The following is a 27994-nucleotide window of genomic DNA, read 5'->3' on the forward strand; positions in this document are numbered from 1 at the left end:
GTGCCACTGGCTCAAAGTGTGACCTTGATGGAGCTCTTCCTCTCTTTGAGCCCAGGGCCTTGGTGGTTCCACTGTGGGTCTGTGACCTTTAAGAGTGATGTTCTGGGTGCTAAGATGCTGTGGAGTTAGAGAGTTGCTCTCTCCCCGGCTGCCCCAGATCTTACCATGGACAGAAAGAATCCGGGGAACCCCATGCGTGCCAGGCCCTGGGCCTTCCTAGGAGCCACAGTGGCTCCTTCTCCTCTCCAGTCGGACCCAGGCTACATCAGACAGAGCTCTCAGAGCTTTAAAAATAAATTTCTGGAAGAAACTTTTCCACTGCAGGTGGTACAGTCTCAACTCTACTTAAAGCCACAGAGTCAGGGATGAAGTTTTGAGATAAACAGAAATGGTTGTTCTATAAACTCCACAAAAAAGAAAAGAAAAGAAACCAGCAGACTGAAAACTTGAGCAGTTCCCATTTCTTCAAGGTCATGCCCTACCCTTGTCAGCGCCGAGTCTGTCTGGGCCAGGGAAGCCCTCACACACCCCAGAAAGGGTGGTCAGACTAGAATGTCTCTGAGATTCCCTCTGGTCCTGCCCGTTATTCCTTCCATGGCAACTCAAATGCACAGAATCACTGTGTGGATACAAGATGATGTTTTGAGCCTCGGCATTTGATAAACCTTTAGCCCATTCTTCTTTTCTCAGTAAACCTTTACCTTGGCCCTGACCTCCTGCAGGGTGCTGAGGAGAGAGAGGGAAATCGGGAACACAGTCTCCCAGTCTTGGTTCCAGAGGAACTGCTCACCGAGGCTGGGATTCTGGTGTGCACGTGGAAGTCTGGACAGCCTGAATTATGCCCGACACAACAACTCCTGTGGTGGGCTCAGGAAGAATCGCTCCTGCTCTTTTTCTGGATTGCGAAGGGGTCCAATGTGCTTTGTGCATCCTCTGCTTTTGGCTTGTTGCAGGATTTCCATGACACAAAGCAACATGTTTTTTTCTGGGTCTCCAAAAGCCGTAGAAGGAGGCACATGCTGCCCAGAGCAACGGAAGAGCAGCCAGCCTGCTGTGCAGAGGGAGCTCCGCTAAACCTGTGGTCAGGCTCTGGGGGCCCAAAGATTTCCCGGTGTGGGGTATACATGAAGTTGGTGGATCAAAAAGTAACTAGGTTGCTCTATAGGCCAGACATGATGTAACAAGCAAGGCAGGGCAGGCATAAAATGATAGGGAGACGTTGGGTCTGTGGCAGACCACACAGGCTTGTTGGGAAGGGGCAGTGGCTTCTCGGCCCCAGCTGAGCACTGCCAGGAGCATGGGCCCCGTGTTGGCCAGCCTCTTCCCACCCTTAAAGAGAAGCTGGAAACTAGGACTTGCATGTACGTGAGTGTCTGTATGCTTGTGTATATGAAATCTCTCCATTTTTAGATGGTAGCACCTAATTTCCATGAAAAGATGCTGATGTTTTCTTGTAACTTAGTTGCAGGGCTCCAGCTTCCATCCTCTGTAACATGAGGAGGAAAACTGTTTCGAGATGAATTGGTTTGAATGTATTTTAGGAATATATACCCAGCACACGAAACCAGTGAGTGTGAACTTCATGAACTCCCCTTGCCTCCTCATTTGTAATAAAGAATGAATATTACCTATAAAAGTCAAAAAGCAAGTTATTTGAAGGAAACACACAAAATAGAGAACGTGATGATGACGGATGTGGTGGAGGCTACGAAGAGAGCACGTGAGTGAGCGTTTAGGGAAACGGTGGGTCGGCTGATGCTTTGTGCCTGGAGCTGGGCTGCGCAGCAGTGGCGGGCGCCGCTCTGACCGCTGGTGGCTGGGGCCATGGCTAGCCTCGGGGGCCTCCTGGCCGTCCCAATCCATAGTGGCGACCCAGCTGGCTGTGCCTCTAAGGTGCTTTCACAGCTGTGGTCTTCTACAGCCTGCAAAAACCTCCATCTGCCCTGTGACAGGTATAAAAACTGAGGCCCAGAAGGGGAGTGGGGAGGAGCAAAGATCTTGACATAGAGAAGGTAGTCGGGCCTGGGGGCCTTGCTGGTAAGAGGAGAGTTTGTCTCTTCCACCACTGCCCCGTCGGACTCTGCCAGCGACAGAGCTGAGGATCCATGCGAAGAGAGGCGAGGAGTAAAGCAGTCATTCCGTCTTCTTCTCAGAGCCTGGCAGCCTGCAGGTTTTGCTGCCTGTCTTTGGGCTTCCTCTGGGGTCGGTGCCCCCTCTCTTGTGCTCCTCAATAGTGGCCCCTCTCCAGGAGCGCTCTCCGGCTCCTCACCACGTTCTTTGGTGAGAGGTCTCCGGTGTTTTTAATAATCGGCCCTACCATGCAAATTAAGTGTGGGACAGTGTCCTGTTGCTGCATTCCGTTCTCCCTCCCCCAAGAAGCCCGAGCCATCTCAGCAGTTTTACTTTCTATGTGAAGGCAAAGCTCCCCCCGCCCTCAGATGGATACAGCTTCTCAACACTGTCTTACAAATGTCTCTGTGTGAAAGGGTCCTCGCTCTCCCAACCCCTGCCTCGCTTGGAGGCAACTTCTCACTATTCCCACTCTACAAACATCTAGGGAGGGCGTGGTGGCTGGGTTTTTAGCTTTTCCAGGGGCCACAGGGTCATCTTCACTGTCCACCCCTAGAAGTGTGTGCTTTCCCTCTGGTATCTGGGGGACCAGCCTGGGGACCCATGACTGGCATGGGGTTAAACAGCACTGAACCAGTCCTGCTAAGCTTATGGGAGATTTCCTGGGACACAGGCTGTCATGTTGCGGTGGCTCCTCAAGGACAGATCCACGCCGAGCTGCTGCACAGGCGGCACGGTGGGTCTTCGGATGCAGCCTGAGCGTTGGGGGGAGCTGACAGGCCCAGATGTAGGGGCACAGGAAGCCGTCCTTCTCCTATTCCAGTCCCGTGGCTCCGAATCTCAGGCCACATGCTGGGAACCTTCCCAGTCTAGAGGGGCAGCTCCGTTCACGTCAAGTGGTTGTTGCCATGTGAGAATGTAGGGCCAGAATTGCCAGGTGTTCTGTTTTTTGTTTTTGTTTTTGTTTTTCCAAAAGAAGCTAGAAGTTTGTGTATTTATGTAAAAGCTCCTAACTTAGAAACATGGGTAACTAATTCAAATAAAAATAAATATACGGTGCAGGCCAAACAAAAATTCTCCAGTGGGAGATTTAGCCTGAGGGTAACAGTTTGTACAGCCTGCTTTTAACCCTAACTTGGGCAGCAAGCCTTGGAGACCGTTTACCCAGACCCTCCCGCTGTCTTCCCCACACTGGTCACAGGCCTGGGTGTCACCTGTGGGCCCTCTCCCGACCCGGCCCAGTGGACCCTGGATTCCTAGCACCACCGACGGCCCAACTGTATTTTGGCTGTACCAACGGCAGCTTGGCCGGTGCAATAGACACGGGCACTTCTTCCGTCTTCTCTCCCCGTTTCCTTTTTTAAGGCAGCACGACTTTCTCTTTCAATGCTATTGTGTGCGGGCAGAGAGGGGGTGGTGGTGAGGAGACCTAGGCTTCCAAAAGAGCAGGGGTGATGTTGAAATGGCATCCTTACAAACGCCTGTACTCTCTAAGTTCCTCAGGCTTTTCATCCTCAGAGTCTAAATGGATTTTGACTCCAAATAGGCCTTATGCCTCATATAGCACTTATTTAGCAGAGGGACCACTTGCTTTGTGACTCAAAAAAAAAAAAAAAAGTGTCAGGCATGGGAGCTGCCTTGCTGTGTGACCCCGGGCAAGTCACTGGAGTGCTCTGGATCTCAGTTTTCCCACTCCGAGGAGCTAGCCGGTGCTGAGCTCCCTTCTCTGTGGGACCCTGAGTTGTAGGATGCTCACGTGGCGCCCAGGACCGCGCTCACGCTCAGTAGAGATAAGGCTGCACCTTGCAGTGCGAGCTGCCAATTGGCCCCCACGGTCTCTTGTTTAGAAAAGGCCCTGAGGGTGGCTCTTATTGTGACAAGCCTTGATGTTGCTTGTTATTTTTTTATTTTTTATTTCTTTAGAATTGCTATGATTCAATTAGTCTCGTTGTTGCCCCTGTTATTTCTCCTCAGTGGAGACGATGCTCTTTGTCCTTTTCTTGGCAGCTGCTGCAAGCAGATGGGCACAACTTCCACCCCTGGGGACAGCTTTGGAGGGCTTCCTGTAATTCGGGTCTCGCCCATAGAGGACAGTCCCACTGCAGCCCTACAGTCGGCTGTGGGGATGGTCACCTTACCTTACCCCCCAGCTCCCACGGGGACCCATGTGTTTTTAAGACTTTTTGGATATATGACCCTTTTAAGGTCGAAGCTGGTCATTAATCTTTATGAAGATCTTACTGACAATACCAGCTAACATTTATTGAGCGCTTACCTATGCAGCAGCCTCTGCTCTAAGTCCTTAATTATTAACTTCATCCTCATAATAACCTTTTGAAGTAGGAATGAAACTTGGTTCCATTTTACAGATGAAGAAACTGAGGTGTGGAGGGGCTAAGTAATTTAGCCAACATCATGCAGCTGGCAAATGGCAAGAGCGGGATTCAAACCCCAGCCTGGTTCTGGAACCGGCACGCTCCGCCATTGCTGTGCAGCTGCCCTCAGTGATTCATAACAGTTGATGATGTTTTATGAATGATTTATACATATTTTAAAAGAAAAATAAGGAAGCTATAATTTTATTTTTTAAAAATTTTATATTTATTTTCAGAGAGAGGAGAAGGGAGAAAGGGAGGGAGATAAACATTAATGTATGGTTGCCTTTCATGCACCCCCTCGCTGGGGACCTGGCCTGCAACCCAGGCATGTGCTGCTGACCTGGGAGTCACAGGCTGGCACTGAATCCACTGAGCCACACCAGCCAGGGCAGGAAACCATAATTTTCTTTGCTTTGCTTATGTACAAATTTAATGGCCCGTCAATGCCTTAGAGTTAGGACTTCATGCTGGACTTCAATGGGAAATAGTTGTGATATATTTTACCCTATATTTGTATATAGATAAACTATATTTCCACCTGGTATATGCATATGTTCACATAGCAATATCTCTTTAGATACACACACACGTATACACAGAGAAGATGACAGACAAAAATATAAAGATTAGAGCAGATGCTGGCTTAACTCCAGGGGATCAAAAGGATTACTTCACTCCCAGCTATTTGTCAATATGCCGCATGTTTGCTTAGTGAAAATACGTGGTTTAAATATTGAAGAAAACAAAACAAACAAACACTCTGAACGTTTTTGAGGCAATGCTCATGCTGACTTGTTAAAAAAGGGCTAACGGCTATGGAGACTCGCGTGGCCTGGGCTCCAGAGGCCTGAGGTTGGGCGTGAACAGAAACGTTTGGTCCAGGCTACGCGCCCAGGATGCTGAGCGCCCTCGGTGCCCCACGCTGAGCCGTGAGATCACAGAGGGTGACGACAGCTCGGTGAGGTTCAGTGGAGGCACCTGCCACTCTGTCCTTCCTTTCCATTTGCACCAACTGGAGACCCAGGGCAGCTTGAAATGAACGTCCAGAAATAATGGCCTGGAATGGGAAAAGATTTTCCCTACAATGTTGAGTGAAAAGAGTAGGATGTAAAACCATCTACATGGTTTAAATCTGGGTTCTGTTAAGGAAAAAAAATGGGTGTTTCCAAATGTTCACCAGAATGCTCGCATAAAGGAAATACAGTTGACCCTTGGACAATGCAGGAATTATGGGTGCTGACCCCTGAACAGTAGAAAATCCATATATAACTTAATTCCCTAAAAACTCAACTATAATTGCCCCTCGGTGTCCTCATAGGTTGGTTTTGGGACCTCCATGGAGACCAAGATCCTGAATGCTCATGTCTCTTGTATAAAATGGTGTAGAAAAAACGCAACAGGTGGCTCTCTACATCTGCAGATTCCCAACCTGAGACTCAAAATACTGTTTTTGATTGGCAGTTGGTTGATGGGTGCAAAATGGAGATACTGTGGGTTGACCATATAGTTCTTGAAAAAAGTTTGCGTGTAAGTGGACATGCACAGTTCAAACCCATGTTATTCAAGGGTCAGCTGTACACAGAAATGTGGTTTTAGATGTCTTCTTTAAAGTGGTCATCCAAATAGTCTACAATGACACAAAGTACTTCTATGATTAGGAAAAACTCTAATAAATGTTCTTTTAAAAGAGAATAGTTGGTGGTTCGAATAGAACTTTTCTCAAAGAGGCTGAACAATTTATTACCACCCATCCTTTTCTCAAATGCCAGGAAAGGAACTTTCTTGCAGACACTAAAGGAACTTTTTGACTTGGCCATGGTCAACACAGGGGCCTTAGGATCTCAGGGAGGCCCCATGTGTTGTCCCAGCTGGAAATTTGCAAAGTAAGCTTCCCAGAGTCCAAGGTTCTGCATAAGGATACCAGAGCTGCCAGGTGGCAAAGGGGAGAGCACCACTATTATCCCTTTTATACACTGAACTTTTCCATGATTGAGAGGGAGGAAGAGAAGGATTCAATTACTTGAAGTAAGCAGAGTGCTGTGTTCTAATTACTTCACTGTATTGAGGCCCACAATGGAACCGACTTGCCCAGGGTCACAATCAGGTTCCTACTTGAATGGAAGCAAGGTCCCTGGACAGACAGGACAGGATACCCCTGGCTCCTAGCCCCAAGATGAAGCATTTTTCATGAGGTTTTTGCAGACTTCTCTTAGCAAAGCCAACCAAGCTCTCTTGGCAGCACTTTAACCCTTTCTACTTTCAGAGCAACTCATACATCCCCTTTTGATGGGTGGGATGTCACTTCTGTGGCTGTCTAAGGCAGAGAAATAGGAGCTTGAGGGCTTCCAGGGGACAGAGAGGTCATCTTGGCCAGTCCTTTCATTCCACAGATTCTGGGGGCTGAGGTCCAGGGAAGGGAAGGACCTCCCTAATGTCACTCGATGAATTCATGGAGCTGGAGCTGTTTCCGGGAGAGGGATGCCTTCATCACATTAGCACATCATCCTTTTCTGTACGAGAGGCACTTGATGCCCTTGGAAGGGTGCAAGTTACCCAAAGACACCCAGGGAGGTAGGGACTGAGTTGGGACTAGTCCGTGATTCTTCCAACCTCCTAACTTCTAATCCGGGTTTATAATCTCCCCCCTCCTCTGCCCCAGCTTGAGCTGTGACCCAGCTTGATATGGGTTTTCTGGTTGTCCGTGCGTAGCTAGTTGAGATCTCTTTTCTGTTATGGTAAATAGCCATTTATTTTTTCCCGCTGCCCACAGGATCATCCGGACAAAAGTACAGCAGCCACCCAACCAGCCAGTCCCAGCTTCCAGTCACAGCATTGGTAAGAACTTAAAAAAAATTTAAAAATCAAATGGGCTCCAAATATTCTAAAGAACTTTTAATCATTCTTATGGACAGATAATTCTGCATAAAACACTTCGGCACACGTACTAATGCGCCTTCTTTGTCATTCTCCAAGGGCTGAACCCGGTAAATGAATTTTATAAATACTGCTAAAAGGTTTTGAATTTTACTGATTATTATGATAAATAGCTTTCAGCATGAGACAGAAAATTGAAATCTAAGCCAAAAAAAAAATCCACTAATGGGGGTCTATAGAATGTCAGATAATTAAAGTAATAAATCAAGAAAGGGGTACTTATTCATAACATTTTCTGCATCATTAGTCAGTAAGTAGTTTTGAATGTGTTTTTTTCTTCTATCAACGAGCCCTTCTACAACTCTCTGTGCACTTGCAGTCTTGGGTGAAGATGTGGCAAAAGTTCTCAAACTTTCTCTCTCTTGCTTTGATCTCACATAAACCATCAGAGGCTGCCAGCAGGGCTTCTGACACTCACAGTGAAGTCGGACAGCGACCATGACTTGTAAGAATGGGAGTCATATTTCCTACTAGTTGACCTTTGAACAATGTGGGGGTTAGGGGAGGCATGGTACCTTCCTGCCCCTCTTCCACAGTTGAAAGTCTGGGTATAACTTTTGACTGCCCCCAAACTTCACTGTCCTTCAATATCTGCGGTGGGTTGGTTCCAAGACCCCTGCGGATACCAGAATCTGCGGTGCTCAAGACCCTTATATGAGATGGCACAGAATGATGCGTACAGTAGATCCGCTGCACCCGCAGACTCCCAGCTGGTGAGTTGGTTGGACCTGCAGATGCAAAAAGACAGTATACAGTGGGCTGTCTGCATATTTATTTTTAAAAATCCACGTTTAAGTGGACCTGCGCAGTTCAAACCCATGCTGTTCGAGGGTCAGCTGTACTCGAGAGTTCAGAAGTTTCCCTTGGCCTTCCCTTCTCTGCAAAGACATGCGTCTAATTAACGCATATTATTTCTTTGCCTGGGATAAAGGAAACCCCTCTGCTTAGCTGGGGGAAGGTTATTCTGCTGTAAGAAAGTGGGCAACTACTCAGCAAGCCTCTGACAGATCTGGCTGACAGTCCCTGCCAACCTCACTTAATCATGCCGCGGACTCTGTGTAGTTTCCACACCTTTGCCACTTCTTTAACTGGAAATTCGAACACCCTGTGGTGATGGGGACCTGGCAGAGGCCCGGCTTAGCATTCTGGCTCTGTTTTGAACTCGCCCGGTACACTGTGTAAGTGCCTTCTTCACCTTTCGGAGCCTCAGTTTCCCTGTTTGTGGACTGAGGTGAGCCCCCTCTGAGGGCTCTGGTCCTCCATCATTGCCTCTTTGGATGAAGGTAAGACAGATGCCTCCCTGCCAGAAAAGCATTATTCATTTAGTAATTGATTCAAAAAGCATTTGCTAACCCCTGCTATGCAGACCTTGGCATGGGAGACTACTATTTTAACGAGGGGGCAGGACAAAATCCCCCTTCTTAAGGGCTTCTCAGTCTCATGGGAGACTGTCACAGAGAGAAGTTTGCAGAGCCCGAGATAAAGCTCAAAGAGAGAGTTTGGGGTGCCCTGGTGGCCAAAGGGAGAGAACCACCCGCTTTGCTGAGCTGGGGCCGAGAGAACTGAGAAAGGCTCCTGGGGAAATGTTTGCGGCTGAGATTTCACTGGTGTGGCTTTTTCACTATTTCAGGTCACTTAGCAATGAATAGCAAACTAGGAGTAACTGACAATATTCTTTCAATTGTGTTAGAGGAATAATTTCACAACACTTATAGGTTAGCAGAATGCTTTATGTCCAAAATTTTTGTAAAAACCCTATCATACAGGTGTATACAGCTCCTTATGGTTTACGCACTTAAGGAGGAGTGAGGAAAGAGAGGCTTAGAGAGATTAAATACCCAGCCCAAGGTCACCTTGCCAGTAAGTGGTAGAGCAAGAATTGGAGCCCGGACCTTTGGAGTTCAGTATCGTCACGAAATGTTGGAACTTATCTCATTGGCTCTGTTAGCAACCTGGTGAGCTTTAGTTATATGTAGTTGTTGTTTAAAGTACCAAATGACTTGTGGTCTTCTTTCTTCCTCTGTTCTTTGCACCTTAACACAGAAAAGGTTGTGAGATTTGCATAAATCTATTTTGAGTAGCTGATTCTGGTGAAAGAAAAGAGAAGTTAACGATTTCTGCTTCTCCGTCTCCTAAGGAAGAGCTAAAATCAAACTCCAAGAAGAAAGGCGCTGGTCCCTCTAGGTCTGCAGGAGCGAGAGCTGGATGTGCTCCAAGGAAAGCAACCAACAGCTTCTCGCACAGTCACCACCACTTCTCACAATTTCCTACACGGTCCCGTCAAAGGCAGCTCCACCTGCCTCCAGCTACTTATAGCCCAAGGAAATGTGTCTGAGATTGGTGTGTAGGTTTTAATGAACCAAGAAAGAATTCCCACGGCTCCGAAATGGAAATTCAGCTGTACAGCTTGGGACGACCCTGATGACTGACTGGCTGGCTTCTCCCTTGGACTCTAGGGGCCAGGAGTTAATGCAAAACTCGCACAAAACCTCCCCTCCCCCGTTCTTATCATTATGAACTCAGAGATCTGGCTTCAGTCACAGCAAGTTGCTGACTCCTGCCTACGTTTCTGGGCAGCGGAAACCTAGACTTGAAGTCAGCAGACCCACGGCTGAGCCCGGTTGCTACTGCTTCTTGGCCAGATGGCTTGGAACAAATCACTTCACCTCGGTGAAGCCTCAGTTTCTTCACTTGCTAAATGGGGATAAATAATAGCACTCAAGGTTGTTGCAAACATCGAATGAAAAGCGCCGTATTATGTGAAGCATGCTATTGGTTTTCATTATCAATCAGTGAAGTACAGATTACTGTAGGGGTTAAGACTAGCTTCTGGGTTTCAGTCACCACTCTGCTTGTTATTAGCTGTGTGACCTTGGGCAAGTCCCTTACTTTCTCTGAGCCTTGGTTCCTTTATCTTTTCCATGAAATAATAAATGAGCTAATGTATAAGATTGTTCTCAGAATTACATGAGAAGATGCCTCATGCCTGGCACAGAGTAAGTTCTCAGAAAATGTTATCATTATTATATATCAGTATCATGATGTATTATTTTTAGTACTCTATCGATCTTATGTAATTAATATTAAAATCTAGGTGAACCGGAAGGAGAAAAGACAGCGAGGAACTTTAAAAAGAAGGGACAGTCCATCAGTTGGAGCTCGGTTGGCCCTGGGTGCGAGAGTGCAGGCATCTGAGTCTGCAAAGAGGGGTGGGGGCGTAAGTGGAGTGAACCCACCTAATGAGAAAGTCTATGTGGTTTTCATCACTGGCTGGTGGAGGGCTCCAGCTCCCTTTTCTCTTCCCTGTCTCCCTGCTTCCGGTGTCCTTGGACAGGCTGGGACTTGAGCTAGTGACCTTCTTACACTGTCCCTTGCTCCTTTCTGTACCGTCGGTCCTCCTCACTGCCCATCCGGCCCTGGCCCCTTTCCCAACAGCAGAGAACCTGGGCAAATGGTTGGGGGGCTGCCCAGGTGTGGCTGCTGCCAAAGGGCGAAGGTCCTCAGCACGCACCTCTTCCCCGTCTGTCACTGCACTCCCACCCTCGGCAGTCACACCCAGCCCAGTGCCGAGTGAGTGCCTTTGTTCTGGCCCTCTGCTTCTGCTCCCTCTGTCCTGGCGCATGTCCACGGCCCTCCTGCTGGGCCCTGACAGCCCCTCTCCCTCTGCGCAGTGTCCACGGGCTCCGTGACGCAGGTGTCCTCGGTCAGCACGGACTCCGCTGGCTCTTCGTACTCCATTAGCGGCATCCTGGGCATCACATCCCCCAGCGCTGACACCAACAAGCGTAAGAGAGATGAAGGTAAGAGTTGCGGGCAGGCCCTGTCTGCGATGACCTGTCCGGGCCTGCTTCAGGGTGCTCTGCTCACCCAGGGGTGGAAGCAGAGATGCCTGCTGAGTACCCCCTGACCTGCAGAGCACAGAAGCTCCCCTTCCCTGGGAATGGAGACCCGGAGAGGGTCAGACAGGGAGCCACTGGGGCTGTGGATTTCTTGCTGGCCTTCCCCCATCATTCCCCCTTGAGTGGAGAAAGGTGTTGGGCCCGAGCTTTGTGGCCTTTAAGGAGGCCTTGTGTGTACAGATGTGACACAGGGTGTGGAGCGTGTGCACTCAACACCGCAGTCCCCTTTGTGAGCGAGCCCTGGAGGAGCGGGAGGGGCCGGGTGTCCTGCAGCGAGGCGGGCAGCCTGGGGTGGAGGGGTCAGGGCCGGACTCTGCTCCCCTCTCGGAGAAGGCCTCCAGAGGGGGTGATGGTGGGGGCTGAGGAAGTTAATAATCATCTGATCTCTGCCCCGGGGCCTGGAAGAAAGGAGTGCGGGGCCTCCTGGGGATTACAAAGACCGCAGTCCTCCCCCTCGTGGTACCGGCTGGGGCTTCTGGAGCTGGCTGCCCGGTCCTGGGCACTGGCCCACCTTAACCCGGCTCTCCTTTCCCCTGGATGGGCTGCCAGCGCAGCTAACATTAATGGGTTTGAGAGGGAAAGTGAACCCCTGGGAGTCTGTAAAACCTTAGTTGGGAAGGGAAAAAAAAAAACAAACAGGCCTTGGTCGAGGGCCTGAGAGCAGCGTGACAGAAATCTTGATTCCATTATTCTGTTCCTCGGCACAATTCCCATTCTCAGCCCCTGTAAGGGATGCATGTTCTGGTGAGCCCATGCCTAAGTACTAAAGATCTGTAACTAGAAAACAGAGTCGGCCCACCAGTGGATTGGCCTGTGGTCTGCGCATCCCGGGCACTAAAGACGCTGAGCCTGCGGCCTCAGTTCGGAGTCCCGTGTGGGGGCGAATCACAGCTTTGGGAACCTGCCTCACCTCTTTGCCCTGCTCCTGCCACTCAGGGCTGATGTCAGAGATCCTGACTCAGTGGGTGGCTGGGCAGTGTTACTGCAGGAGGAAGTGGGCCTGCCACCTCTGGTCCTTCAGGGGGCTGGTGGTGTCATCTGTTCTCCTATTGTCACCTGGGCTCAAAGCAGGTGTGCCAAGCTGGGGCTGGGCTGCATTTGATCACGATGGAGGGGCCAGCTGGGTGCAGCTTCCTTGGAGGCTGAGGGAGCCAGGTTTTTGGAGGAAGAAAAAAATCCAGTGTGATGTGCACTGCCAAGCAGACAGGTCCTGACGGAGGGTTGTCTTACTGTGTTTGTGGAGGGCCAAACCGACTTTCAGCCTCTGGTCAGGGGTCACTGTTTAACCTCCCGGCTGCTTTCAAAGGTGTCGAACGGTCAGCATGTGGGTGTTGTTAGTCTAGACTGCTCTGTGCTGGTCAGATCATTCTTGTGGCCTATTGGGGGTATCGACCTTTAATGGGGACAGTGACCGATTAGGGTGCGTCCAGATGGGCGTGGCCTGGGTGAAGGGGGACTTGGAGAATACCTCAAAGCTCTAGGGATATTTGGCACAAAGAAGAGAAGAACGAGCAGAGCTGGACTGTTTCCTTGAAGTACTTGGAGGGCTGGCTGGGAAGGCGAGAGCTGTGAGACTGCTGTGTGGCTCCCAAGGCCACGTGTGGCAGACTCAGAGGACATTTCAGTTCAAGTATAAAAAAGAACTTTGTGAATATGAGAATGGTCTAGGGCAGGTCTAGAGAGGTGGTGAGTATTCTGTCACTAGAGTTATGTGAGTTGAGCCTAGGTAGCCTCTTAAATTGGGCTGCCGTACAAATGGTGTCAGGAATCAGGTGCAGGATTGGATGATCTTTGAGAACCTCCCGACCGTGAAATTTACGACTCAGTCCTGATCTCCAGAAAGACTTGGGAGGTGACCTAGTCTGTGTTCTGGGGGCTAAGGGGGAGTGACTCGATGGTCTCAGCAGCTTACGGGATTGGGGAGAACGGGAAACCAAGCAGCAACCAGGGCATCCCACTCCCTGCCCTGCAGCGCGGAGAGTGTGTGGTTGAGCGGATAGGTGGGGCGGAAGCGCCCTTGCTTGTACCAACACGCCGTCTGGAGGGAGTGCTGCCCAGAGTTTCCAGTAGAAGCGCTTGGTCAGAGTGGGGTGAGAAAGAACCAGCCGCGGGGGAAGCACAGGGGAATTTCCGGGCGACCTGGAAGGCCGGCCCGTTGGGACAGCAGACTATGGCGCTGTTTTTCTCAGGAGACCTCAGCAGCCGGGGTTGGGGGGGGGGAGGGTGACGGGGCAGAAGAGACATCAGGGAGCAAGAGGAAGACTACTGAGGGCTCTCACCCCTGTTTCTCAGATGAGGTGACTGGGGCTGGGCAAAGTGGAGTCACTCGTTCAGCTCTTGTTCAGAGGCATCTGTACTTGGACTTGGGTTTTGCCCTGTGGTCACTTTCTGGTGCCACCCTTCTGCCCAGGCTTCGGGGCAGGACTGGGTGATAACAGAGTCCACTCACTGCGGGCCTGCCCTTTAGAGCTCGCAGGCCAGCATGGTTGACTGGCAAGCCCAAAGTCCCTTCGGCGGGCAGTGTGCGCGGCGAGATGCGATGAGGGGGTGACAGGAGGGGAGAGCAAAGCAGGAGGAGCTGGTGTTGACCAAAAAGATCTGAGAAGGCTCCTCAGAGGAAGTGGCCTTTTATTGAGAAAAAAATATTTTCCACTGCTTCTATTGTTAAATTAGAAATTTAATTATTCAATTGCACCAGCCACATTTTAAGTACTCAGTAGCTACATGTGAATACAAGTGTGTGGCACATAGTAGGTGCTCAATAAATGCTCCTTGGTACAATGGATGGTCACAGGTCTGTAGAGGCTTCACAGTTAGTGAGGAAGGTGTGTGTAGGGATTCTCAACTAGTAGTAATTCTGTTTAATATTTCGGACTTCCACAGAAAACTCTTGAGTAAGGAATTCTGCAGTGAAAACAAGTAAGTTAGAATGAATGCTGTTAGACCACTGGATTGCCGAGTGCTCTTTCAACCTAGAGATTCTAGGCTTCCCCTGAGGGTGTTTGCCTCCAAGACAAGCTTTGGGGATGTGGCCACTATGTCGGTATCTCAGATGGTGGAGGCAACAGATAAGGTCCCTGGGGACTCTGAGAGCATCTGGGGCAAGTGAAAGGAGGCCACAGGAGGCAGAGTATGGCTCAGTGCAAGGGACAGCTTTTAGGCGACTGCCAGTCTGCACCAAGGATAGAAGCATTGTCTTGGAAAGGCTGTGAGTTCCTCGTCTTCTGAGATGTGAGCAGGGGCTGGACAAAGGGGAGCAGAAGAACCGAAAAAGGCATTCCGGTTTGGACTCCGTGACTTCCGAGGGCTGTAACACCCTGGTAGCCCGTGCTTCGATAACTGCCCTGTGTCTGGAAGAGGTTCTGCCTGCTTGTTTTCCCTCCTGCCATCTGACCCTGAGTCTGCCATTCACACAGACTTGCCTGGGCAGGGACCATGTAGTACGGGGGTGTTTCCGTCCCCAGCCCGGCCCCATGGCAGAGGGCCGGGCACAGAGCTACTCAGGAGGCTTGTGGATGGGATGGCCCGAGAGCCAGGTTAGGGCGCTGCCCAGCTATGGCTTGCAGCGTCTTGTCTCTTGGTTGAACTGACCAGAGAGCTGTCATGGAGGAGGTGGTGGGGCTGGCCTCAGGAATCCAGCTGGGCTAGGGGGACAGAGCCTGAGGCGGGGCTTCCCTCCCCGGAAGGCCCAGAGGAGGCGGTGGCGGGGCTGGACTTGGCAGAGCAGGCAGAGCTGTGAATAGCAGCCATGGGTGAAAGGGCAGCTCCAGACCCGCTGTTCCTTCCTGGGCCTTTGATCTCTGGTGGGGCCTCCTTCCGCCCCCATTCAGGTCCCCTCGACCTCCCCCTCCCCTCATCCCCCCAGTGTTTGAAAGGCCCTGAACACACCGAGGTCAGCGGAGTGAGAATCCCTTTCACTAGCTCAGAAAGCCACCCCGTCCAGCACCAGTGTGGACTCTGGGGACCAGAAGCTTCTTTTCAGGCAGCAGAGGGTACGTTGCAGGTGGGATTTCCCACATCTGGGCCCTGGACTGCCCTCTGTCTGAAGAGGCGCAGGAAGGGCAGCCCAAACCCAGAGGTGGTCTGTCCTTTATAAGACGTGCCAAGTCCAGCAAGACCCTCAGGAGGTTTGGGGGCATTTAGCAGGGGCTTCTGTCGTGACTGTTCATCCCTCTTTCTGGGGGTGTCTGTCTTCTCTCTGTCTTGTCTCATGTCTTTTGTTTGGGGGTACCTCTCATCCGGTGTTATCTGTGGGTTTGTGCCCTGTTTATTGAGACTCCCTCTGTGTCGATTTCTGTCTCCTGGTCTAGTGTCCTCTCTCCCTGTCTCTCTCTCTCTCTCTCTCTCTCTCTCACACACACACACACACACACACACACACACACACTTCTTCCTGTATTCATTCTTGCTCTCTCTTACTGACTCCCCTCTTCCAGGCTGGGAGCTGCCTCAGCCCTGCCTTGCAGACCTCCAAGGGGCCCACCTTGGGAAGGGGAGGGCTTCAGAAGCTCACAGGCCTCCTGACTGTGAGCAGGCCCTGGCCTTCCTCTCTTAGGCCCCCTTCCTTTGCTGGGCACTCAGACCCTGTCTGCTGCTCCTGGGCTGGGGACCGAAGGCAGAGGCAGGAGCAGAAGGTGCAGAGGCCCTTCTCAGATTCCCCAGGAGGGAGTGGGAGGTGTGGAAAAGCTCCCCACCCCTGGAGGCGTACGTGGAGGCCGCACAGAGGAGCGGCAGCAGAACCGTGGAAGGCGTTCGGAGGGCTATTGCCATGGGGCAGCACGTGCTCGCTGTCTGGAAGCAGCACTGCCTACTCGTTTTTTTTTCTCCTGCTCCCTGAGACGGAGTCAGGAGTTGTAAGCATTCCTTGTGGGGCCGAGATCCCACAGACCCCTGATCTCTGGAGAGCCCGAAGTACGGCGTTAGGTGCCAGGGCTCGCAGACTCACAGGCCAGGGATGAGCTGATCGGAGGGCTTTCTGTGATGAAACTTTTGGCAAATCACTCGATCTCTTCAAGCCTCCCTTTTGTCTTCAGACAAAGTTTTATAGGTTATCGTGAGGATAAACTTAAGTCACACCCATGAAGGATTTAGCCCCAGGGCCCGGTGGTCAGCAGTAGGCACTTCATAAATGGCCACTGAGGGAGAGGAGACTGGGCTTGGAGGCCGGGAGGCCGGTCCCGGGCCGAGGGCAAGCAGGCTCCAGCCGCAGTCCTACTTGGCAGCTGCCGGGAGCTGCTGTGCCCACCCCTACTTCCTGTTTGTAACAGGCCGCTCCTGTGGGCATCAAGACTGAGCAACAGTGCCCCCAGGTGTCAGCCGGAGAACCAAGGGCCACTCGCCTTCCTGGTTTCCCAGCCCCCTTGATGGAAGAATAAAGGGGTCAAGCCTCAGTTTGCCATGGAGAGTGGCCCTGGGTACACAAGGTGGTGAGCCGCCCAGGACGGAGGGCAGAAGGCAGAGCGCCTGGGCCTGGGAGCTGGGGTCGCTGGCTTGAACCTCCAGACTCCCCTGTCAGAGCTGGAAGGCCACGGAGCGCATCCAGGACACGCCACCCAAAGGGAGACAGGCTTGGATATGAGAAAGGGTCTGACCAGGTCACACAGCAAAAAACCCAGAAACACTTGAGGGAGAGGCGGACCCATCAGAAAGTCCTTGGTGTCCTGCTGCCATTCGATGCGACAGGTCTCATTTTCCCCTCTCCCCTCAGTTCTCCCTGGCCTCCCATTCCTCCTCCTCTTCCCTCCCCTGCTCCCTGCCCCTGACTGGTCTCCGAGCTTTCCCAGCTGCGGGCCATTATCCACCCCGGGCCTTCTACCTGGAATGCTGTCCTTGAGGCCTGTCAGTGGCCCTGGCCTGGTTTCCAGAGCCAGCCCAGGCCCTGGAGACATAGTCAGTGCTGGGCCTGTGGTCCTTCACAGCCGACCCAGGCCCTCGGATTCACCAGGGGCCAGCATGGAGCTTGGCTGACCAGACGCGCTCTGCAGAGAGCGGAGAAAGTGACCACCGTTTTGTCTTGGTGTCTCCTGGGGCTTGGCCAGGGCAGCTCCTCCTCACCTCTTTGTCCTCCATAAGGTATCCCCTGGATATGCCCTCAGGCTGACCATGCAGGTGCAGAGACCAGGACCAAGGTACCTGGCCGGGGAGGGCATCACTTAGAACCCAGGTGGCAGTTGCCAGCTGGGCAGTGATGCTTTACTTGGCTTGCCCTGTATTTAAAATGACTTTGAGTTAGTTGCCAACGTTCGAAAATCAGAAGATTTCATATATAGATGTCTGACTTTTCTTGGGGGAAATAAAAACATACGATCTTGCAACACTTGGGCGAGCTTCCTTTCGTAGCAACGGTCGTCTGGAACTGCTGGGGCTGGAGTCTTCCACTGCTCCCTTCTCAACTTGCTCATGGCCTTGGTCCTCTATTTTTCTTTGCCCTCGTGCCTTTGAGTTTCTGGATTCTTAGTGTGGACTCTCAAGAACACAGCTGGTTGAGTCCAGTCTGTGGCAGATGAAGCCAATGGGAGGCAGGGCCTGATGAAGCCGCGTGTGTGTGTGTGTGTGTGTGTGTGTGTGTGTGTGTGTGTGAGGGTGGTGGTGGGGTGTTGGGGACCTGGGCAGTCAGGCTCTCAAGCCAGAGGCGGGTGGGGTGAGGGAGGCCGTGGGGCAGGGCCAAGGCGTTCCACCTCTCGGCGGCCCAGAAGAACAGTGAGATGGAGGCCATCCAGTCCACACCCTCAGGCAGGGCTATCCAGGTGCAGTGGGCACGGGCTTGCCCAGGGAGGGCAGGGCCTGGTTAGTGGCAGAGAGGATGAGGTTTTCATCTCCCGGCCTGGTTGGCCACTCCTTCCAGCTTTGCAGTCACTGGCCCCTCAGCTGAGCCCCAGGGAGACAGATTTCAGAGGCTCCCCTCAGTAAAGCAGAGGACGTAGGGCCAGGTGGTCAATCCGAGGGTCTCACTGGGCCTTTCCCTAGTGCCTGGGGCCTGTCCCCTGTGTGGTGGGTTAGGTTTCAGTTCCTCCCGGCCCCCGGGTCCCTCAGTTTCACTCTGATTCACTTTGATTCACTGAGTGAGAGGCTGCGTGAGAGAGCCATCACCATTGAACACCCCCTCCACCCCAACCCCACCTGCTTGCCCACCTGCTTTGCCCCGGGCTCCGCCTCCCCTCTCCCCACTGGCTCCTCTTCCCATGGGACGGTGCGCTGGTGTCCGGGGCACCCCTGGGGCACGTAAAGGGTAGGGTGGCCCAGTGGGCCACTGAGGACGTCAGTGCAGAGAGTCAGTTCTGAGGTCGCCGAGAACCTCGGTGTGGGGTCAGCTGAGGGGACAGACTCTCATCCGCTGTGAGCGGGACCCTGCCAGGGCAGTCTGGAACTCGGGGTGGAATGGAGTGGCTTTCTTCGCACCCTGTGTGCCTTGTTGCCTTGTGGGGCAGAGGGTCCTGCGGTCCTTTCTCTCTGGCTGCACAGTCTGTGGTTCGGGACTTGGCAGCACTCAGGTTACTGGAGGGAGACCTGTGAGGTCGGGAAAGGAGCCTGGGAGGAGGGAGCCAGGGGCTTGGGGTTCTGGCCTGACTCTGTGGCTGACTTGCTAGTGACCTTAGGGAAACCCCTTCCCCTTTCTGGGCCTCAGTTTCCTCACCTACCATACAGGATGGATAACTTCCTGAGGCATTTTTTGTTACCAAGATGAGAGCTTCTCCTAGTCCCATCTCAAGTCCTTTGGCATTATTTTAGGCCAGAGATTCTCAGACTTTTTGTTTTGGGACTCCTTTAGATTATTTGAAATGATTAAGGACTGTAAGGAGCTTTTTAGTATATGTGACTTAATTAAAATGAACAAAAATTTATGCCTTGGCTGGTATGGCTCAGTGGATTGAATGCTGGCCTGCAAACCAAAGGGTCTGTGGTTCGATTCCTAGTCAGGGCACATGCCTGGGTTGTGGGCCAGGGCCCCACCCAGCTGGGGGTGTGCAAGAGGCAACTGATTGATGTATCTCTTGCACACTGATGTTTCTCTACCTCTCTTCCTCCCTCCCTTCCCCTTTCTCTAAAAATAAATAAATAAAATTCTTAAATTTCTTTAAAAAAGAAACTGTCTCTCAATGTAGGTTCCTTCCATTCTCTTTTAAAAAATAAATAAATAAAATGAACAAAATTTAAATATTTATTTATTACTAGTATTTCATTAAAAACACCAGTAATAAAGAAGACATATAAATAACATTTTTGAAGTAAGAGAGAACTCTACTTTCCATATCTAAAAATTTAGTTAGAGTGGCACTGCTTTGTGACTGTGCAGATCTCTTTAGCGTCTGACTTGACAGAAGACCGCTGGATGCTCATGTCTTCTGCATCTGATCTGGCGTGGTGTCTCGCAGCCCAGAGCCTTTGGAAAACTCCACTGCATACTCATGGCAGAGTGAGAGTGAAGAAGTCTAATAACATCTTGGTATTATTATGAGGATAGTTTGACCTCACAAACCCCTTAAAAGGGCCCTGGAGGACCCCAGGGATCCCTGGACTAGACCTTGAGAATCTCTGCTTCAGGCTGCTGCAGACTCAGGTTAGTACTCACACAGATAGGAAGAGCAGTTAGGTGGTTTGAGTTTTCAGGGAGTGCCGTCAGTTTGCCCTGTTCTTAGCTCCTGACGGCAGTGAGAGCCATGGCAGGTCTTTGAGCTGGGGAAGGAGTGAGGAGACCTGCTGGGCTTGTTTTCTAGCAGAGCGGGGGGTGCAGCGCATCCCCATCCTCCCTCAAGATTGAGCTTCCACAAGAAAGGCACAGCTACTGAGTTTCCTTTCCGTTCCAGTGGGATATCTGTAGGGTTTGAGGTTCGATCTCCCCACAGTGGGCTTCCTTTGGGGGCCAACAGCAGCCATCCGGAGCTCTGTAAGAGCTGGGGAGTGGGAGTTTGGGACCCAAGCATGTTTCTCCTTCCCAGCTTAGCTCTACATTAACCTACAGACCCCTGAGACCCCACCTGGGTATGGTTTTGGTGGGGGAAAAAAGCAAACACTATTGATGAGGAATGAAACAAAATAAAAAGAAATAAAGAAGTGGGTGTGGTATTTATCTTGGCTCCTGGCATTTGAGGGCTGAAGGCAGTTGAGAAAGGGGAGGTCTTTGTTCTGAATCCACAGGGACCTCTGGGTTGTTCTGGAATGTGTGTGGTCAGTCACTCATGTGTGTGCATACTTTTGTGTGTGTGTGTTTAATTTCACTTTGAAATGTCCAGTTTTTATTTTCACTGGTACAACTTTATCATTTGCGTTAGTGCTTCCTGGGTCTAATGGATTACAGTGGAGGTGAGGGAGAAAGAGGGGATGTCCTAAGGTGATCTGAGAAGCACTGAGCGAGGGAGGATAAAGGTGCTAGAGCAGATGTGTGCGAGAAGGAGGTTGGTTCCGTGAAAGGACCTGGGTTGTGAGAAGAGACAGAGAAGGGCGTGGCTAGAGAGACTAGTAAGGATGACAAAGGGGTCAGACACTTCCCAGCACCAGCCACCAGGTGGCACCATTGACCCAAGACAGCTTAGTTGCCATCCAGGGTTAGGGACAAGAGGGGTAACAGGGCAGTGTGTACTGGCCATTTGTGGCATGCTGGTAACTTGGTGGGGGGCAGCAGGGCCCAGGTGTGCTGCCCATTTGCCAGAGTCTCACTTCTTCGCCAGTACGTAGTCAGGGCACGGGCAGGGGAGACCACTGCCTTTGGGATCAGTGAGGCCGTTCCTCACCTCTGTGGTGCAGGTGTCCTGATACGAACCACGCTGGAAGTCCAGTTCTTGGCTCCTATTCTAAGCCTTTACTGGTTGTGTGACCTTGGGCAAGTCACTCCTCTCTGCCCTGTGTTCCTCATGTAAAACGTGGAGATTTGAACAGGTGATTTTAAGGATCTTTGGGCTCTGTCTGACATTCCCTGATGTGGTGGAGAGAGCCCTAGAGTTGGAGTTCATTTCAGGATTTTCATATCTCAGTTGTGTGACCTTGGGCAGCTCATTTCCCATCTGTTGAGATGGTAGCAACATCCCCCTCACAGACATTTGTATGAAACAGCAGGTTGGGATAGGCTTTGAAATCTTTTCTGGTGAGGAGAGGGAGGGGTTGCTATTTATTATTTCCCCTGGCATCTAAGTTCGCCAGGAGCAGCCATTCTGCCATTGTCACAGTTCAGGGAGTCTGTGCCTCTGCCTGTGGCCATGACAAGAGGCTGTATGGCAGGTGTTTGCTTAGGCTCACTGCATCTCTGCCCTAAATATCTTTGGAATCTGCTCATTTTTCTCCGTCCCCACCGCTGCTGCCACCTTGGTCCAATCATTTTCTCCTCTCGTCTGGACTGTTGCTGGGGCCTCCTAACGGTCCCCACCGCCAGTGCGCCTGGCTTCTCCACACCACCCTGCACCTCAAGCGTTCCCCCACTCCTGCCTGACCTCAGAGTCTCCATTCTCCTGCTGAGTCTGGCCCCATAGAAAGGATCTCATGACAACCACTTTGGAGGGGGAGGGGGCTCTGCCGAGGTCTGAATACACACACGCATGCACAGACATGCGTGCTGGGGCCTCCGGCCCTGTTCTGCCTGCCTTACCTGAGCGTGTGTTCCAGGTGAATACAGCCCACGGCCTCTTAACAGAACACCAACCATAATGGCTATAGCACTTATCGAGTGTTTATTATACATATTTCAAATCATTAACACATTTAACACTCACCACCGCTGTACCAGGTGAATACTCTCACTATCTCCATTTTATAGAGATCCAGGAAGTTGCCCAGGCCACACAGCTCCACGGCGGCCGTGTTGGGGGGGGGTTGGTTCCAGAGTAGCCTTACCTGCTACCCTGGTCTGTGTCTCACAGAGTATAAGGACAGGATGACGTCAGTGGGAATGTCCCCACCTCTCTCCATTATGGGTCTTCATTCCACCTTTTTGTCCCCTAGTTCTGCTCGGTCCTCATCACCTTGCCAGGCTGAGCTGAGAGGGACCTTGGCTCGGATCCCACTTTCTTACTCAGGTACCCCAACACTGCTCTGCACACTTTCCCGTTGCACCTTCCAGTTGGTCAGGTTCAAGCAGAGCTGGCTGATCACATGTGGATTTTAAGCCAAGGCAGGGTAGTGGCCAGGGTTCGAACCCAGGCCTCCCAGTCACTAGCTGTGTGAGCTTTGACGATGGCCTTCTCTACTTTGAGCTTCAGTTTTCTCACCTGTCAAAAGGGGATAACAATTCCTGCTTTTCCTGATAGTTAAAAAACATGACCTATAGTATTTGGATTAGGACTGGCACATGGCAAGTTTAAAAAATATCAGCTACTATTATTTCTATGATCAGAGAAGTTTTTACCCTGAATCCAGATTCCTCAAGACAGTCTTGTTAAGAACTTTCTAAATTCCCAGGCTTTTTTGTCTTTTCATTCTCTATTTCTTAACAATAATTTTATTTATACTGCTGTGTCTAATGGTAGGATTTTTCAGGCTACGATCGGAACAAAAAAGACGTCCCCACCAGAATTCAGGCTGGTGGGACTTTAGCTCCGTGTCTCAGAAGCTAATCACCTACGTTGTAGACGGGACGAGGGCAGCTTGCTGAGGCAGGACAGGCAGTGAGGCCTGGACTCCGGGTCCCAGTTCGGCCGCCGTGTGGCTGTGCCATCTCAGTCACGTCCCTGCCTTCTGGGTCCTCGATTTGGATGCCATGAGCCCAGACAACCCTTCCAGCTCCTGAGCCCCCCCTCCCTGCTCCCTGCTGGTCCCCCTCCCTCCTCCTCCATCTTCTCTTTCTTCACCTCCTTTCTGTCTGACACACAAATGCCATCCAGCACTTTTGAATGGTACTTTTGTTCCGCTAACATCTCTTTTCTGAAAAGCAGGATCAGTCAGGTTTGTATCTTTTAAATGCTAGCACGTTTTATCAGTTAAGAAGGACCTGCATACCTCTCTCCCAAGAGTAGCCTTAAGGAGACAGAAGCAACCAAGGGAAAGTCGTGGAGGAAAAGCAAAAAATCTCTTTGGGGGCCTGAGGTACAGTCGGTCCTTCCAGCAAATGCCTTCTTTTCTGGGAGCCCCCTTTCCCGCTCTTCATGACCCTAAGCATTCTAGCCCAACTCTAGTCATGGCTGGTGTCCCCTCTTACCCCCCATAGAATGGGGGCGCAGGGGGAGCAAGAGCAGAGCCTATGCCTGAGTCATCCTTGTCTCACACCTCTTTGACGTAGGGTTTGGAGCACTGGACTGGGAGCCACAGGGCCCTGGGTTGGAGTGATGACTTCGCTCTCCCATGCTGGCAACACATTTTGTGGGCCTCGGCTTTCTTAGCAGCAAAAGAGAAAGCAGAGAGTCTTCCTCAAAGTCTTGTGTGAATCCAGTGAGGGGCAGCACGTGAGAAAGTGCTTTGTAAACTGTAAAGGTCTGTGGAGGTATGAGAACATCCTTGTAGTTCATTTCCTGTGCCTGCTCTGTGACCTTGGACAAGTTCTTTAACTTCTCCAGGGGTCAGTTCTCCCATCTGTAAAATGGGGACCATAATCCTTAGGTCGTACAATCACTGTGAGAATTTAATAATGAGTGTAGAACACCTGGCACAGTTGTTGGCAGTGGCGGGTGCCCAGGTCCCGGTTGTCCCTTTTCCCTTCTTATTTCTTCGCAGGACCTCTGCCTGTAACTACAGGGAGCAGTGATTAGGCCACAGGCTTCTGAAGGCTGGCTACCCTGCCCGAAATCCAATAGGCTGTTTCTTGGCTGGGGGATCTCGGGCAACTTTCCTAACCGGTGCTGTTCCATTCTCTTGCCTGTAAGGGAAGGAGATTAATACCTGCTTCAGAGGGTTGTTGAGCAAATAGAACAGCGTCGGTAAGTGACTGGGGACAGCGTCGGGGCCAGGTGAATGTTAGCGATCCTGCCAGAGCTTGTTCCCTCCGCACACTCACTCAGACACAGCACCCCAGCTGCCATCTCAAGCCCCTGAGCCAGTAAAGAAAGCCAGGCCTGAGCAGAGAGGAGAGGGATTCGCTCAGGGTCGTACCAGAACTCAAATGCCGAGGTCTTGGAGGAATTTTCAGGGTTTCCACTCTGCCTGCCGCCTTGCTGATAAAGCCCCTCCAAGAGGCCAGACCCTCCTCCTAGGCCCTGCTCTCCGGGTCGCGCCCCCTTGGCCCGGAAGCGAGGGCCAAAGCCTCCCAGGAGGGCATCAGGATTTTCGAGCGTGATATGGAAGAAGAAATAAATTCGACCGCGTCAGAACGTGGAGCAAAAAGAAGCAAGCGCGCGCGGCGCCCTCGGGAGGGAGGCGGCCCTCCCGCCTGGCCTCCGCCAAGCATTTGCAATTTAATTGACATTTGGCGGCAGGAAGCCAATCAGTATAAGTCAATTGACGTTCCGAGATAAAACTAATCGCAGGCCGGCGCTCCCCACGCCGGCGCAGCCCGGCTGGGCCGCGGGGCACAGCGTGGCGGCCGCGGCGCCGGCAGGTAATGGTGCGGGCGCGTCTCGGCCCGAGAGGGGGCAGCCAGCGGCCCGCTGATTGCCGCGCAGCCCACGGCGGCCGGCAGAGCCCCGTAATGAATGACTTTATTTGCCGGGGCCCTGCTGAGAACAATTGAGTTTGTTATGGTAACAACGGATGCCAGCTTCCCGGGCCCCGGGGAGCGCGGCGGCGGCAGCCGGGAGCTGGGCAGCAGAGCAGATGATGCGCGCCGAGGCGAGGGGCGCGGGCGGCGGGGAGCCCGCCCGCCGAGGAACAGGAGCCCGCGGGACGCTGCGCGCGCCCTAGCCCTTGGGGGAGAGGCCCGCGGCCAGGCGGCCTTGGCCCGGGGTGCTGGGGTGGCTTGATGCACACCACTCTCCCCTTGGACCGCAGTGCAGAACTGGCATTGGATTCATAAACTCCCTGCTAGCTTGTTGGACGGGCCAACCTCCTGGGTGTCCCTGCAGCCCCTTCTTCCCACTGCCCCAAGCCTGGGAGGAGTCGTGGAGGAGGGAGGGGCGTCTGGCCTTGCTGAATGATGCCCCGAAGCATGAATTTTTTTGTCTCTTGCACCAGCGGGACTAAGAAAAAGGCACAAAGGCTTCCCTGCTTGGCCGTGCCATGGCTTGACCAATTCAGGACTGCATTTCAGACCCTCTCGTATGTTTTGGCATTATCTCTGTGCCCTGGAGAGTGGCCTTCCTCCCATCTCTGTCCCCTGTCTGAGTCCCCACTTTTTTTTTGGCACTTCCCATAGGAAGCCCTCCTGGCTCCCACAGAGAATGCTGTCAGCCACATGACTGCCTCTGAGCCTGGAAGCCTTCTACCTTCCTCCATCAGACCACGGGTTTCGGGGTCCGGGGCCCTCTCTGCTCAGTCCCAGTGATTCCTTCTGCGCCCAGCTTGGGGCCTGACAGAGGACACAGATGTGGAAGGAGTGGATAAGGGGTTGGACGTCTTTCGTCTTTGCAATCTCTCACTTTCCCTGGGGTTACAGACAACAGAATTCCTTTCCCTTTTCCTTTTCCTTTTTTCTTCAGTTCTGTTTTCAGGCTTGCTGTCATTCATTCACTCAACAAACAGAACAAACCATGTCAGCTACTCTGACATAACAGGCCTTGCCCCCGGGGAACTTACGCACTGTTGAGAGATGATAATGCAATGCATGTAATAAATATGTGTCAGGCACCTACTGTGTGCTGATGAGTGGCCGACATTTCTTGAGCTGGTGAAGGCTTAATAAGGGTTTGCTGAGGGTTTTTCCTGCTGCCATTGCATTCAGTGATCCATGATACCACTCTGTGACAATCACCTTCATGCGCAGATGTATAAACTAATGCTTGTTTAAGAAGCAGCATGATGCTTCTGGAAGGAGTCCAGACTGGGAATCAAATACCAGTTTGCTGTGTGAGCTCTGTCCATTTTCTTCTTCTCTCTGGGTCTCAGTACCCTCATCTGTAAAATGGGGGAGTTGGAATTCATGATCTGTGCTGGCCAGTTGAGTGGGGCTGGGCAGGGGAGACGGAGCCAGGATCTGGGCTCTGCTCCCAGTCCAGTGCTCCCTGGTTTTGCAGCATGGCCAGTGGTGGGGTGGGATGCTCTTTTTTCAGCTTTATGAGGCTGGCGGTGAAACTGAAGCACCCAGCGTGTGAAAGGCACAGTGCTCACAGCAGCCTTAAGAAGTGTAGGAATTACCTCTGTTTCCCTTTTGCCGATAGAAAAAATAAGAGGTTAAATAACCAGTCCAGGGTCACACAGCTAGTGAGGCACAGGGCTGGGATGTGAAACCAAGCCGTCTGTCTAGTTTCAGAGCCCGTGCACTTAAGTACAGGCAGCAGTCAGGCATATTGCTGGTTTGGTTCCAGACCCACCACAAAGTAAATATCGCAGTGAAGCGCGTCACAGAAATTGTGGCGTTTCCTAGTGCACAGAAAAGTTATGTTTACTTTACACAGTAGCCTATTAAGTGTGCAATACCATTATGTCTAAAACACACTATGTATGACTTAATTTAAAAGACTTTATTGATGAAAAATGCTACCTATTATCTGAGCCCTCAACAAGTCGTCATCTTTTGGCTGGGAGAGGGTCTTATCTAAATTTTTGAAAAGAGCACAGTACCTGCGAATCACAGTGACAGTGGAGCGTGGTAAGGGAGGTCTGTCTGCACTCCGCTGGTGGCGCAGGCAGCACGAGACCCCTCCCGCTCCTCCCCTGCTCTTCCGCCTCACTCTCGGTCTCACCCCACTTGCTCCCCACCTCCCAAACTCATCCTGCCTGTTTGCAGGACAGCAGAGCACTGATTTTTCAAGGGGCCTCTTCTCCCCCTGCCTTTTGCTCTTAACCTGGATACAGATGGCCGAGAAAAGGCACAAAAGAGAAGCTTCTGCAGAATCGGGGCCCCTTCCTGGTTCAGTCCCAGCTGGATTACTGTCTTTGGGAAAGAGGTATCTGCAAAGGGTGAGGGGAATCCAGGTGCTGGCTTGCAGGAACAAGTTTTCACTCTTCACGGCTTGAGGGAGTCCATTTATTTTAGGGTCGTTTCTGGCACCCATCTTCCTGTCTCTCAAAATGGGTCTAGGGAGCTCTCTCTCCCGGGCAATATCCCTTTTTCAGGAACATGGATTAGGAGGACAGTCTCCCACATGGGACAGTCCCAACTGGCAAATTGAAGGGGCTTTGGAAATCACACACAGTGATTTTAATTCTGTGGATGTAATGTCTTCGCTTTAAAACAAACCCTTTGTAGTGCCTCATTTGCTACTCAAAAGTGAAATTTAGAGAAAATATAACCTACCCTCATACATAATTTTAAAAGTCCATACAAAGCCCCAATTGTAACAAAAAGGGGAAAGAAAAGTAAAATCATAATAAAATGATGTATTTCATTATGTAAATGCTCAGGCATGACTACACCAGAAGACATAATAAAACAGTCAGTGGTTCGCACTGTGTGGAGAATTACCCCGGATGCAGAGGCTACAAATGTGGACAGCTGTGTTTTCTGGCAATACGAATACCTCTGGTGGCCTTGCCATCCACAAACTGATTTTCTGAAATTGTAAACATGTCTTGACAAAATTCCAACCAAAGCAAAACGTAATCTTCCCTCGATTTACGTAATGGCTGTACTCCTGGAAACGTCAGGGTAGATCGAAACACCGAGTTTGTGTGTACAGGTAAAACAGAGTTAGGTTCACGGCTCGAGTATTTATACAGAGGTTTTCCCCCAACCTGAATGCATGACGGACATGCCATGGGTGT

At 51.5% G+C, this 27994-nt stretch overlaps 1 protein-coding gene across 3 annotated transcripts in view; it reads left to right on the top strand.

Moving 5' to 3' along the window:
- PAX5 (paired box 5) overlaps window positions 1–27994 on the top strand; it is a 170470-nt gene that overhangs the window by 19873 nt on the left and 122603 nt on the right. For all 3 annotated transcript variants that reach the window (XM_037144538.2, XM_037144539.2, XM_037144537.2), the window contains exons 4-5: window positions 7219–7283; window positions 11054–11182. In XM_037144538.2, the coding sequence (XP_037000433.1) occupies window positions 7219–7283; window positions 11054–11182 (194 nt within the window). The remainder of the gene's footprint in view (window positions 1–7218; window positions 7284–11053; window positions 11183–27994) is intronic.

The sequence above is a fragment of the Artibeus jamaicensis genome, unplaced genomic scaffold (assembly GCF_021234435.1).
Source record: "Artibeus jamaicensis isolate MK-2021 breed Jamaican fruit bat unplaced genomic scaffold, CSHL_Jam_final scaffold_1964, whole genome shotgun sequence".
In the NCBI taxonomy this organism is placed as follows: Eukaryota; Metazoa; Chordata; class Mammalia; order Chiroptera; family Phyllostomidae; genus Artibeus; species Artibeus jamaicensis.